Genomic DNA, 12,309 nt, shown 5'->3' with positions numbered 1-12,309 from the left:
TGCCGAATGTCACCTCCGCTAAGGAACCCGGGCATCCGCGCCTTGGCTTGGCGATCTCGGATTGCCAACAGCTGCAAGCCTTAAAACGGCGCCTGAGTGGGGGATTGAACAGCGTTTTTACCCCTCCAACGTTCAATACTCAACAAAGCTTCTAGGTAGGTAGCTAAGGATGATGCACCGGCGATTGACCTCGTTTGTATCCCAGGTGATGACCACCAACACTCGAGCTTTCCTCTTAAAATCAAGCAAGGCTTATCTCGGGGCAGTGTAGTTGCCCTGTTGCCTCCCTTTTCAAGGGTTGCTTGCCGCGAGCACAGGACCGGAACACAACGTTGTCGATGCCGACCGCACCAGAATAAGAGAGAGATACCTCCTATGTATTTAGTCCGCGGTCGGAGAACAAGGAGACGTAAATCTCCGAGAAACCCATACGCGGTTGAATATATCCCCATCAAAGCACTCCTCATGTCCAGGACGTTACACTTGTTTCGTCCCGATAGAGGGGATACATAACAGGCAGGCAGCCCACCCCCATTAAACAGCTGGAGGTCGGGTAGGGTGGTCGGACTGAGAGGCTGGATTATTAACACCTAGGTAGTGTAACGAAATTACGGTATCCGAGCTTCCAGCTGTTCATTTCGAGGTCGCCCAAAGTTTGGGAGCTCAAGTTCATACTCTTGTAGAAAGAAGTTATATGCCACACAGGGACGCAAAATGATTTATCAGGTCATATGTACTTTTGCCGTGACTCGAGAAACAACCGCAGCTGTCGCGCCCACAGGTATTTGGCTTCCCTTTGCCGTGTCGAGTAGTGGCTGTTTTATTACGTCACAGGTAGAACTGTATGTCTGTATGCACATACCTGTATGGCCACATCATTTCGCCAAAAGTAGGCAGGAGGGCCCGGTGGAGCGGTATGGAAATGTCTCATTCAAACCAAACAATCGTGTAGAAAGTAGAGTATAAGAGTAGGTACACTGGTGTCAACAGGTAGGATAGTTCTGCCTCACGACAAATCCATCCACTGTGGTTGTTGCCTTATCTAATCTGCCCCACCGTCTGCTTAGCCTGGCTTGGCGATTCCACGCACATCATCAATGTTCCACTGCCTCCCTCCCAGCTGAGGCAGCCTCGCAGCTTAACCTCAACCTCGTTAACGTCGCCGACCGAGAAACTGCAAATCGAAGAGTCTTCTTTTTATTTTGCGACCTTGAAAAGCCAAAACTTCCACCGTTCACCGCCTACCGTCCCTTACCGCGGCGTTTTCTCTCGGGATCACTGAGAAGCCAGAACTTGACGCCAGCTCGCCCCCCGCGTTCACGTCACTTCCCCCGATCCTAGTTCGCAGATGGCAGACAGCTCAGAAGCGGGCGCCGACGCCCAAATCACCTTTAAGGTGAAGGCCTCGAACGACAAAGTACACACAATCACCATAAACGAGTCGGCGACCGTTCTCGACCTCAAGACTAAGCTAGCCGGGGCTGACTATGAGGATACACCCGCCGACAGGCAACGCCTGATTTACTCTGGGCGCATCATGAAAGACCCCGACGCTCTGAGTGTCTATAAGATCAAAAACCTGAACACTGTTCATATGGTGAAGAGTGCTCGCAGCAATGCGCCCGCTCCTTCTACCAGTGCTCCTGGTTCAGCTTCAACCCCGGCTGCAGTCCCCCAAAACATGGCAGCAGGCTCCATCGCAGGCGACCCTCTTGCTGGGCTTACAGGCGCTCGGTTCGCAGGACACATCAATCTGCCGAGCGCCGACATGTTTGGGGCCGATGGCGGAGTAAGTCCCTTTCCTCCCGCTAGATTGAGGGTCAATACTATCGTCATAAAATGCTAACCCGGGTCTCTGTTTTCAGATGGGTGCCCCTCCTAACGAGGAACAGATGGCCGAAATGCTCTCAAATCCCATGATCGCCCAAACGATGAACGAGGCGCTTAACAACCCCAACTTCATTGACTACATGATCCGATCGAATCCTACCCTCGCCAATATGCCGAACGCGCGCGAGATGCTCCAGTCACCACACTTCCGAGACATGATGACCAACCCAGAGGCTATACGTATGGCGTCGAGAATGCGAAGATTGTTCCAGGGTGATGGGAACTCTGCGTTTCCCGCCCCTGGCGCTACAGATAACACGCCGGCAGGCGCGCCGGGCACAAGCGGGGGCACGAACAATGCCAACCCCCTCCAGGCCCTTTTCGGTGCCGGCGGAGGTGCCGGAAACCCGTTCGGTGACCCCAACCTCTTGGCTGCTCTCTCCGGTAGCGCCCCCGCGCAAGCTCCCAATGCTGCGAACCCTACACCTGGCTCGGCCGCAAACAGAGATGCCCCGACGGCGGGTGCGGGTGCTCAAGGCCAGGCTGACAGCACCGCCCAGCCACCGAACCCTTTCAGTGCATTGTTCGGTGCCGGCGGCCCGGGTTCGACCCCAGGCGCCAATCCCTTTAACATGCCGCCCATCTCGCCCGAGGCTCTTCAGCAGCTAGCACAGATGCTCGGGGGATCGGGACCGCTCGGCGGAACCGGCGCTCCCGCAGCACCGGTAGACAACAGGCCACCGGAGGAGCGTTATGCGGACCAGCTGCGCCAGCTGAATGACATGGGATTTTACGACTTTGATCGGAACATAGCCGCGCTACGTCGTAGCGGTGGGAGTGTTCAGGGCGCGGTTGAGTACTTGCTGTCCGGCCCATGAATAAGACTGCGTATTGTTGCCTGGCGGATTGGAGGCTTTGATTCAAGGGATATGGGTTCGGCCGGTGGGACGGCATAATATGACGAGTTTTGTAACTGTTGGACGTCAACCGGCATGAGGAGCGCTGTATTTTTACCCGGCAAACCAGGTGCTGGAAGCGACACTACGTATTACCTATGCATGCGTGATTCATGATTTGCGATGGATTTTCATTCTACGTTGATTCCCATAATTTTCCTGAGGAAAAGTCTCTGTTTGAGATATGCCCTTCCGCGCTTATGAACGTTGTGCGGAATATGTGAAATATCGGTATCCATACTCTTTCAGGATGTTGAAAATGGTTTCCCCGATGAACCTTGAGATCCATATCCGCTATGAGAGAGAAACTTCCTCCCTTTTCCCCATATCAAGGACGCCTCTTGGGGAAGGACAGGAAAAGGAGGATACCTGTACTGATGCCCATCCACCCAACCTTACTTTGTACATAGTACATGTTCCGTCGATTGGCCGTTTGTCCGAGTCGGATTTGAAACAAGACGAGAAAGGAGAAAAGAACGCCCCCACGCCACACAAGAATCCACCACACCGCCAGGTACTGGACAGCCCTGATTCGGGCCTGTCAGAACGCAGTTTTTGGTTTGGGGCCCTCAATTTCAGCTGGTCCCGTGATCATGTAACCCTGCTACAACAGTGAAATGAGTGGGCATCGATCAAGGATTCTTCCCGATGAGGAATTGAACTGTTATCATTACTATGTAGTTAACCGGGAACTCGGGGTTTGGCATGACTTGGGGTGAATTGTCAATTGTTGTAGATGGGAAACAAAAACTGATAATGAAGTATTCGCTTTCCGATTTATGGTTCCCGAGGCGATCACAACATCAGACGATTGGCGATCCCTTCGTGAAACTCTGAACGAGAGAATTACTTTCTACCCTTCGATCTGCTGTTCCTTCTTTTGCCTCTACACCACATTGGGTTTTTATTTTGAGGCCCAGTTAGTCCAACAACCCAACACACATCCGGCGCTCAACCTCGCAAAGAAACCCCGTCAAGATGCTCAGATGGTAAGGGGAAAATATAGTTTTTGGTTCCTACTTTCTAAGTGGACGATTCCTTATTTTATCCCCGCCAGTTTTCTGACCAAATTTGGCGGCCATTTAGGTACCAAGCCCGCCTGGCGGCCCGCCCCCTCTTTACCCAGGCCGTCACCACTTCGGTCTTGTTCGCGGTCGGCGATGTTGCCGCACAGCAGCTAGTCGACAAGAAAGGTATTGAGAAGCACGATATTACTCGGACCGGGCGCATGGCCCTTTATGGCGGTGGTATGTTCATTTCTTTTTTCTCCATGGAGATTACACCCTTTGGCCTTTAATTTTCTCAATATCATATTCTTTGTCTCTCCGGCTACTAACACTTCACACTAGTTGTCTTCGGCCCTGCCGCGGCCACCTGGTTCAAGTTCCTCTCTCGCCATGTGAACCTGCGTTCGCCCAACGCGACCATCCTAGCGCGCGTGGCGTGCGACCAGGGCGTGTTCGCGCCAACTTTTATCGGCGTGTTCCTCAGCAGCATGGCGGTACTCGAAGGCACCTCGCCGACTGAGAAACTGCAGAAGAGCTACTCCGACGCGCTGCTGACCAACTGGATGATCTGGCCGTTTGTGCAGATGGCCAACTTCAAGCTGGTGCCGCTGCAGCACCGCCTGTTGTTTGTCAACGTTATCAGCATTGGGTGGAACTGCTACCTGAGCTTCCTCAACAGCTCGTAAAGGGTCTTTCGAGAAATGGATAGGCAAAGGCTACTTGGTACAGGGCTTTCTGCTCTCCGTTGATTTCCATAATTTCTACACAGGCTGGGTTTTGGGGGGCTATAGACATTGGGACCTGGGGGAGGGAGAAACACAAAAGGTTCAATGGGTATCAGCGTCTGATGAGCGAGTACCTAACGTTGATTTTAATATATGATGCATGATCGGGTCCTGAGACCGACCCCATGACTACTCATGACTACTCGCAAGGCGTGCTTTTAATGGTCAAAGACATTATTCATTGTGTTATCAGTGAACGAAGCAGGGTTTACGAGCATGACATGGAGAACCACACCACCAATGGTAAAGATAACCACTTCATTTTGCTTGCGACTAGTGCTTAACAGTATATAGCTCCATCTTCCTAGGTTATCGATATTAGGTTGGGCCAGCACGTTGGCATCGACACATTAATTCAACTCCAACGCAGCCGCGACCGGGACATTCTTGCCAGCCACCTGCTCGAGGCCCTCGCCGCCCTAAGTCATGGTTAGTATGATTGAAGGATGATCCCACAGATACAAAGTCGTCGACCCAACTTACATAACTCGTCAACGGGCTAACTTCAACGCCCGATTTGGCATCGTCGCTGGCGACTTTACCGCCAGCAGCCTCGACCCAGCGCTTGCCTTGGGCCATGATGTCGTACTTGCTGGTGTCCGGATCATCCTCACCGGTGCCACGGGCATTCTTGAGCGGGCTAAACTCATCCTCTCGGCGCACTTCCATGCAGGCGAACTTGCTCAGTTCCAGGAGGGGGAAGACGTCAAAGACAAACTGCTCCAACTTGATGCCGTTGGGGCTGGTCGGCTTGATAGTCTCGCCAGACGCGAGGTCCGCGTAGGGAATCTTCTTCCGCGCGACGTGGTGGGGCAGCTTCTGCGCCCATTGCGGGATGGATTCAAGGAAACGGAAGGAGTAGTAGTGGTTCACAATGTTGGCGGCGCGGAAGCGGAGCACGCCCGGCTGCTTGGGGTCCTCCTCGGCGGCAATGTCCTTGTCGATCTCGCTGTATTCCACCACATCCGGGCGGCCGTTCTTGAGGACGATGAGGCCGACGCTCTCGGTGGCGTTGCGCTTCCGCACGACCTTCGTCGCGATGTCGACGTTGGCAGACGCCGAGAAGCCGATGAAAACGGGATCGGCGACCTTGACGAGGCAGTTGTCAACGCAGTAGGCGTGGATGTGCTCGATGCCCCGCTTCTTCATGTCATCCAGCGCCTTGGACTCGACCAACGCGTTGTAGATTCCGCCGTTGCCATCGGGGGCCACGGCCACCTTGCCCTTGCCCTCCAGCAGGATCTTCCCCTCGTTGGAGATGCAGGGGAGGACACCCTGTTCGAAGATGAACACATTCTCGCTCTTCAGGCCGAAGAAGTTCTTCTCCTTGAAGTACTTCTCGGTGGGGCCGCGCGTAGGCCCGGACGTCATGACGTACCAGGGGACGGTGACATTGGCGCCAGGACCGGCCTTCTGGGCGGCCAGCTGTTCGATCTTGCGGATACGCTCCGCCTGGATCTGGAACAGCGATTTGCCCGATGGGAGGCCGATATCGAAGCAGCCCTTGGGGGCGGAGCTGCCCAACCGGGTGCCTTGGCCACCAGCCATGAGCACGACGGCGACCTTATTCTGGGCGATCAGGTCGAGACCCTCCGCGTACCAGCGGTTGATGTCCTCGGGCTTGGAGTCCAAGATGCTGGCGCTGGCGGACTCGGGCAGGGGCTCGAGCTTTGGTGCCCCGCCATCTTGTTCCGTCTTGGCAGGGGCAAGAGCTTTAGCGGTGATGGTGTTGATGTTTATGGGGTCGAAACCGAGGAGCTGCTGATACAATGCGCCTTGTTCAGCTGGGTTTAGGGAATCGTAGAAGGTGAAGACCTGGCCTTGTCCGGCAAGCTCGTACTTGTGCTTGAGCTCGGACAGCTCTTGGGGTGTTGGTTGCTGCGGGGCATGTTTGCTTGACCGATGCAGGGCGTGCTGGATGGCGTCCATGGTGTGAGCGATGTGGGGTTGGGAACAAAAAGACACGGAAAACAGAACCGGGAAAGCACCGGGACGTGGAATTGGTGTTGAGAGGAAAAGCTTGATGGAGATCTCAAGAAATCAGTTGTTGCAAAGAGGTAGCTGTTCAACTTCAAGTGGGATCCTTTTAAAGCCCAACAAACACGAGGCAGGTCCCCTCAGGTCCCGTCTCGGGCGGGATCTGAGGTCCACTGCCGGGAGTGCCCCGCAACGCGCGACATGCGCCACGGCGCAGAGCCAACCTGAGCCAGCTCCAGTGAGACCAAGCCCGACCCACCGTGTGCAACAGGGTTGAAGTCCCATTCGCTGAGCGGTTGGGGCGGTCTGCATTGCCGGGTCTAGACATATTAATCCTGTGTTCCCGCGGTTGAGAAAAACAATAGTTTTGAATCAAGAGAGCTCGCGGGCTTGCTTTCGAGGGCGACAGTAATGAAATGCATCCGGTGACGTTCGTGTAAGGGACCGTAAAAGACGAACCTATGAAATGGGTCAAACCGGGCGGAAATTGCCCCGAAACCCTTGGCTTTAATGTCCCTTAGCCTTTTGCTGCCTGCATCGCCACCAGCCGAGCCAGGGGGTGAACGAGAGCGGTCCTCTATTAAAATCTGACGATGCTGCTATTTGTATACTCGGACTCATCTCTGTCCATCTTTTCTCGCTCTCTGTCTCACTCGAGGGTGACGTTAGATTTTGACCACCCTTAATGTGCTCCCCTGAACTTAACGAGAGAGCGACAAGGAGTTTGTGACGACTGCGAATCTGTGACGACAGTTTACACCGTAACATTCACAACCAAATTCACAACCATGTCACCAAATACCGAGGAAGAACCACAACCTGCGCCCACATTTAAGGGCCGCCTCAAGCTTGACACTTTCCGGTTCGAGGATAAAGAGCGTCGAAGGAGTCCACGTCTTTCCGAGACACCCACAGGGCCAGCGGGGAAGAGCACATCATCAGCCACCACACTTTCGGTACCATCGTCCCGCGGGGCCTCTCGCTCTCCATCTAAGCGCAAAGCGCAGTCTCAGCTAGATGATGGGGTCAGCAATACCTCTTCTCCCTCAACATCATCCGCTACCAACGTAGCTTCACCCTCCGGCCGAAAACGCTCCCGGCAGAGTTCCTCCTATGCGCCCCCTTCAACTTATGCAGTAAGTTTCCCCTTACGGATTCACATCAAATATAACAATAAAAATCAAATGAAACCCCCATACTGACACTCACACGTAGCATCTCCCCCTTCTCCCCGATGCCATCGCTCCCAACCTCCTCATCCTCTTCATCGGACTCAACCCCGGCGTCCAAACGGCCCGCAGCGGCCACGCCTATGCCCACCCGACCAACCGCTTCTGGCGTCTCCTCCACTCCTCTGGCGTGACCCCGCGCCTCTGCGCGCCCACCGAGGACCGTCAGATGCCCGCGCTGTACTCGCTCGGTCTGACCAACATCGTTGCGCGGCCTAGCCGCAACGGTGCCGAGCTGAGCAAGGCCGAGATGGACGATGGTGTGGCTATTTTGGAGGAGAAGGTACGTCGCTGGCGGCCTGAGGCCGTTTGTGTTGTGGGGAAGAGTATCTGGGAGAGTGTTTGGCGCGTGAGGCATGGGAAGGCGATGAAGGCGAACGAGTTTCGGTATGGGTGGCAGGACGAGAGCGAGAATATGGGGGTGTTGGAGGAGGAAGGGGTGCAAAAGGAGGAGGAGAAGGAGGATGGGGTAGTGTATAATCCTAATTGGAAGGGAGCTAGGTTGTTTGTGGCTACAAGCACGAGCGGGTTGGCCGCAACGCTGAAGCCACAAGAGAAGGAAGAGATTTGGAAGCAGTTGGGCGATTGGGCAGTGAAGAGAAGGGCGGAGAGAGCCGCTGTTATCACTGAAGGAGAGTAATGTGTCGAAAGGCCACAAAATACCCATATAATTTGAGACCTCGTGCACTTCCCCAAGACCATTTTTGCACTCGCCAACATTGAGAAATCATATATTGAGCATTATTTATCGTAAACTGTTCGCTGCCCTAAACCCGGGGCATTAGGTACCCAACGATGGCGGCTATGCCCCATACCCCTCGAGTTCAAGCCACCACAACTCATCTCGACCGCCCCAAGTCTGCGCCCGAACGCCTTTTGTACTGATGGGTATACCCTTAAAGAATCGAAGCAAAAGCGGTGTTGGTCTCAGACTGCCCTTTTCCTGAAACCATTTTTCAACGGAAAAGGGGCGTTGAGAAACGAAAGATCCCCCGCCGAGAATCCCGAGAATTGTCTAGGCCGCAAAAACGATGGTGGCGACTGTGGCAACGACAGGCCACCAACCGGCTTGCTGTAGCAAGGCGTGGAGTCCATCACCAGCGGCGTTCCCAGCTGCATCGGCAGTACCGGCAGGAAGAGTGCCATTGATGAGCAGAGTGCTAGTACCGTTCACGTTGGCAACGTCGATTAGGGACTTGTTGAGACTGGCATAGCTGCCGTTGCCGATCAGCTCCTTCAAGTAATCTGTGTTGTCGTTGTCATCACAGCCACAGTCGCCATTCGGAGAGCAGGCGCAGTCTACCGGCTTGGACTCATTGCGCTGGCTGGACTGGTTGTAGAAGTGGTAGGGTCTGTCGTAGTGATACAGGTGGGCGCCGTACAACCAGACGCCGGGCCAGAAGGCGAGGGCGCCAGCAACGAAAAACACGGGAAGGATGCCTGAGGGTGAGCGACCGCCAGATTTGTACGGTTTCGCCGACCCTCCGCCGTAGTATCTCCCACCACCATAGGTAGGGGTCGGGGTAGTTCGGCCGCCGCTAATGATATGTTCCGTTAGTAACCATTTCGAGTAAGGGCGTGGGGGGGAAATCAATGCTTCGAGGCAGAATGAATGAAGCCAAAACCCACCGGCCTTGCGAATTTGACCCGCTGCTGGCCCCCCCGCTGCTGGTTCCCCCTCTGCCGGGGCCGGAGCTTCCGCTTGAACCAGAGTTTCCACTCGAACCAGAGCTTCCACTTGAGCCAGAGCTTCCACTTGAGCCAGAACCCCTAGTCGTTGTCCGGTTACCATAACCGGACTTTCATGGATTGCCAAAATTCGGGTTGGGGCCGCCACGCTAGGAAACGACAAAAGGGAGCAGTATAGAAACAAAGTACTATTCACTTACGATCCAGATCCACTACCGCTGCTGCCACCGCTGCTACCGCGTCCGCCACCACTTCCACGACCACCGCCGCCACCGCCGCCCTTGCGCTTCCACAACTCTTCGCTCGAGGACTCGTCGCGTTCGGTATTTTGCATTGGTTGGCGGATCGCGACCTCTGCGGCGGGCGGCGCGACAAGGGCACCGGCCGCGACGTCGCTGAGGAGCGTCGCGACAAAGACGAGGGAAGCAAACTTCATGATGGTACGGTCGAGGAGGGTAGAAAAAAAGAAGCCGGAAATGTGCTCCGAGAAATTAGGATCCTAGGATGTACAGGATCGGATAGTGGGGTTGACAAGCAAATCGTGAGTTGGAAAATATGACGGGAGGTCCAGAAACAGGATCTCGGTGTTGATATACGAAATACGTTCCACCCGAATGGACGGAAGCGCCGCTGGGTGTCCATGCTTGCCATCATGGTCATTGGTTAGCGCAAGTACTTGTGCGTGTGCCAAGCCGAACCCTGGGAAAGTGGCGGACTCGCACTCGCATCAAAGACGTCGCTGCCACCCAACGTTATCCCCAGACCGTGGGAGCACGGCACGCGTGGACCACTTCCCCAGGGCCATCCACCCATCCAATGTTCCCATGCCTGCGTTTACACTATGCTTTGCCACAGTGCCACAATGGAGGCTTGAAAGGAAGCCTTTGAGGTACCGCTTCGCCTTCCGGAAGGTGGCTTGTAGCCCCAAAACTTTGGCCAATCTGACGAACCCCGGGCGCCCTCCAGTGCCATCTTGCGCATCATACACTACGGAGGAGACGATGTATCCGTATTCGTAGCTTCATGGGTTCCCTCACAAACGGGAGACATCCAAGTGGCTCCCAAGCTCAGTTGTGGCTGATCAGTGGACGGACCTCGTCAATTGACCAATAACTGCAGTAGTTACAGACACGGGCGCCCCACTTTGATTCCAAATAGGCATGGCGTCGGCCTTGCAATCCGCCTCGCTGTCAGGCTGTCAGCACAGCGCACCACCCGAGGGCCAACGCGCGCACGACAATACGTATCATTACCTTGGTCCATTTTCTGTAATACGCTCCGTCCCGCCGTCGAACCACAAAGTTCCTTGCTCAACGCTCAGCATCTCGCTTCGCAGCGAACGGGAAGCAAAGACTGCAATCAAATCACCCACCCCGCAATTCTGTATTGCGCCCGTCCGCTCACCAGATCAACCCGTGAATATGCCACCTCCCCCTCCGAATGACCAATCCCTGTTGGACAGGCTGAATGCCCTCAAGCCAACGGGCGTCACATTGGACAAGCTTGACAAGCCAACAAAGTAATCCCGCCCCACCATTAGAAACATCCGCACTCACCCGTCAAACATTTCTTTGTTGCTGTCAAAGGAGAGCGTCGGGCTAAGACAAACGTGCGACAAGCACTGTAGCCCCCCTCGATGCGGAGGCTCGGGCGGTATCAAAGGAAGATGCGTTAGCCGCGAGGTTGCGAGTTTTGAGAAGCCAACCGACAAAAAGAAGCGCCAACCATGGCGATGCCCAGGACCAACACGCCTCCCAGCCATCACCACTTGCGCAGGAGACGGTGACCGTTGAAGCCGATAAACCGGTGCGACCTCCAAACACGTCTCAAAAGGAGGGTGAAAGCCCCCAGCCATCTTCGGCAACTCAAGAGACCCAAGTATCCTCCGTTCAGAAACAGCCCTCGTATCGTTTAGCCGCCCCCTTTGCAAGCGATGAGGATGCCTTGGACGAGCTTCTAGAGTCCTTGGGGGGTGAAGATTTCGACTTCACCGCGGAGGAGGTTATTGAGCTGCCCCTCGATACCGGACCAAAGGATGAGGCGCGCAAGGTGAATGACCTGATCGAGTCTTTCCGGAGAAACGCAAGGCGTGGTCCCTCCAAGGCTCTCAGTGACGGTGATAATGGTGATAATGAGGATGACGATGACAGTCCGGACGGCGAACAAATGACACGCGATGTCGAGACATTACTCTCGCAAATACGGGATGAAATTAGCGCTTTGCCACCGCCAAAGGATGTATCAGAAGACGGGGATCACTCACCACATCAAGGAGCACATCCCAACACTGCATCCTTGAATACCGAGGACGATAACCCCTTCACCCTTCCTACTGTCCCTTACCAGCTCCTCGACCCAGCCCCCGTCGACACCCCGGATGACGACACCGTCGACGAAAACCTCTCAGCCCGCATGGCCTCACTCCGCGGCCTCGGATCCGTCGACGCGCTTGGTCTCCCCTCCGCACCCACTTTCCGGCCCCAGGACCGCAACACCCCCGGAAATCAGGGCAGCGGCACTGGCCTGCTACGTTCTGAGAAGTACTCAGACGAAGACCAAAAGACGTGGTGCGTCGTTTGTTTGGAAGACGGGGTAATTGAGTGCATGGGTTGTGATGGTGACATGTATTGTGCGCGTTGCTGGAAGGAGATGCATGTAGGCCCGTCGGCTGGCTTTGAGGAGAGAGGGCACGAGTGGGTGAAGGTTGAAAAAGGGCGTAGAAGACCTTGATCTGCCGGGGCGATGTCGTCGTTTCGACTAGGTACCACTGGGGAAAAGAGACGTTTTTTTGTTGTGGGCAAGCATGGCAAGAAAGGGCAGGACAAGGACGTAGAAG

The 12,309-nt window shown here is 55.0% G+C and overlaps 6 protein-coding genes across 6 annotated transcripts; 4 read left to right on the top strand and 2 right to left on the bottom strand.

The window, feature by feature from the left end:
- Positions 1-1,348: 1,348 nt before the first annotated feature.
- Positions 1,349-2,708, top strand: C8A04DRAFT_24353 (uncharacterized protein; the record flags this gene model as incomplete). Its single annotated transcript, XM_062779107.1, has 2 exons — positions 1,349-1,789; positions 1,866-2,708. 2 exons carry the CDS (start codon positions 1,349-1,351, stop codon positions 2,706-2,708), a joined length of 1,284 nt encoding a protein of 427 aa, XP_062641171.1.
- Positions 2,709-3,764: 1,056 nt separating this feature from the next.
- Positions 3,765-4,479, top strand: C8A04DRAFT_24352 (uncharacterized protein; the record flags this gene model as incomplete). The annotated part of the gene is made up of 3 exons (XM_062779106.1): positions 3,765-3,775; positions 3,873-4,033; positions 4,136-4,479. 3 exons carry the CDS (start codon positions 3,765-3,767, stop codon positions 4,477-4,479), a joined length of 516 nt encoding a protein of 171 aa, XP_062641170.1.
- A 449-nt stretch (positions 4,480-4,928) lies between these two features.
- On the bottom strand, positions 4,929-6,507 carry C8A04DRAFT_33901 (nucleotide-diphospho-sugar transferase; the record flags this gene model as incomplete). The annotated part of the gene is made up of 2 exons (XM_062782648.1): positions 4,929-4,997; positions 5,062-6,507. The coding sequence occupies 2 exons, from the start codon at positions 6,505-6,507 to the stop codon at positions 4,929-4,931; spliced, it is 1,515 nt and encodes a 504-aa protein (XP_062641169.1).
- Positions 6,508-7,343: 836 nt separating this feature from the next.
- On the top strand, positions 7,344-8,424 carry C8A04DRAFT_24350 (hydrolase-like protein; the record flags this gene model as incomplete). Its single annotated transcript, XM_062779105.1, has 2 exons — positions 7,344-7,691; positions 7,771-8,424. The coding sequence occupies 2 exons, from the start codon at positions 7,344-7,346 to the stop codon at positions 8,422-8,424; spliced, it is 1,002 nt and encodes a 333-aa protein (XP_062641168.1).
- A 375-nt stretch (positions 8,425-8,799) lies between these two features.
- Positions 8,800-9,909, bottom strand: C8A04DRAFT_24349 (uncharacterized protein; the record flags this gene model as incomplete). Its single annotated transcript, XM_062779104.1, has 2 exons — positions 8,800-9,322; positions 9,674-9,909. The coding sequence occupies 2 exons, from the start codon at positions 9,907-9,909 to the stop codon at positions 8,800-8,802; spliced, it is 759 nt and encodes a 252-aa protein (XP_062641167.1).
- A 985-nt stretch (positions 9,910-10,894) lies between these two features.
- On the top strand, positions 10,895-12,203 carry C8A04DRAFT_24348 (uncharacterized protein; the record flags this gene model as incomplete). The annotated part of the gene is made up of 2 exons (XM_062779103.1): positions 10,895-10,992; positions 11,093-12,203. 2 exons carry the CDS (start codon positions 10,895-10,897, stop codon positions 12,201-12,203), a joined length of 1,209 nt encoding a protein of 402 aa, XP_062641166.1.
- Positions 12,204-12,309: the final 106 nt, after the last annotated feature.

This window comes from Dichotomopilus funicola (genome assembly GCF_033296635.1).
Source record: "Dichotomopilus funicola strain CBS 141.50 unplaced genomic scaffold C8A04scaffold_2, whole genome shotgun sequence".
In the NCBI taxonomy this organism is placed as follows: Eukaryota; Fungi; Ascomycota; class Sordariomycetes; order Sordariales; family Chaetomiaceae; genus Dichotomopilus; species Dichotomopilus funicola.
This window is presented reverse-complemented; position numbering and strand designations above follow the sequence as displayed.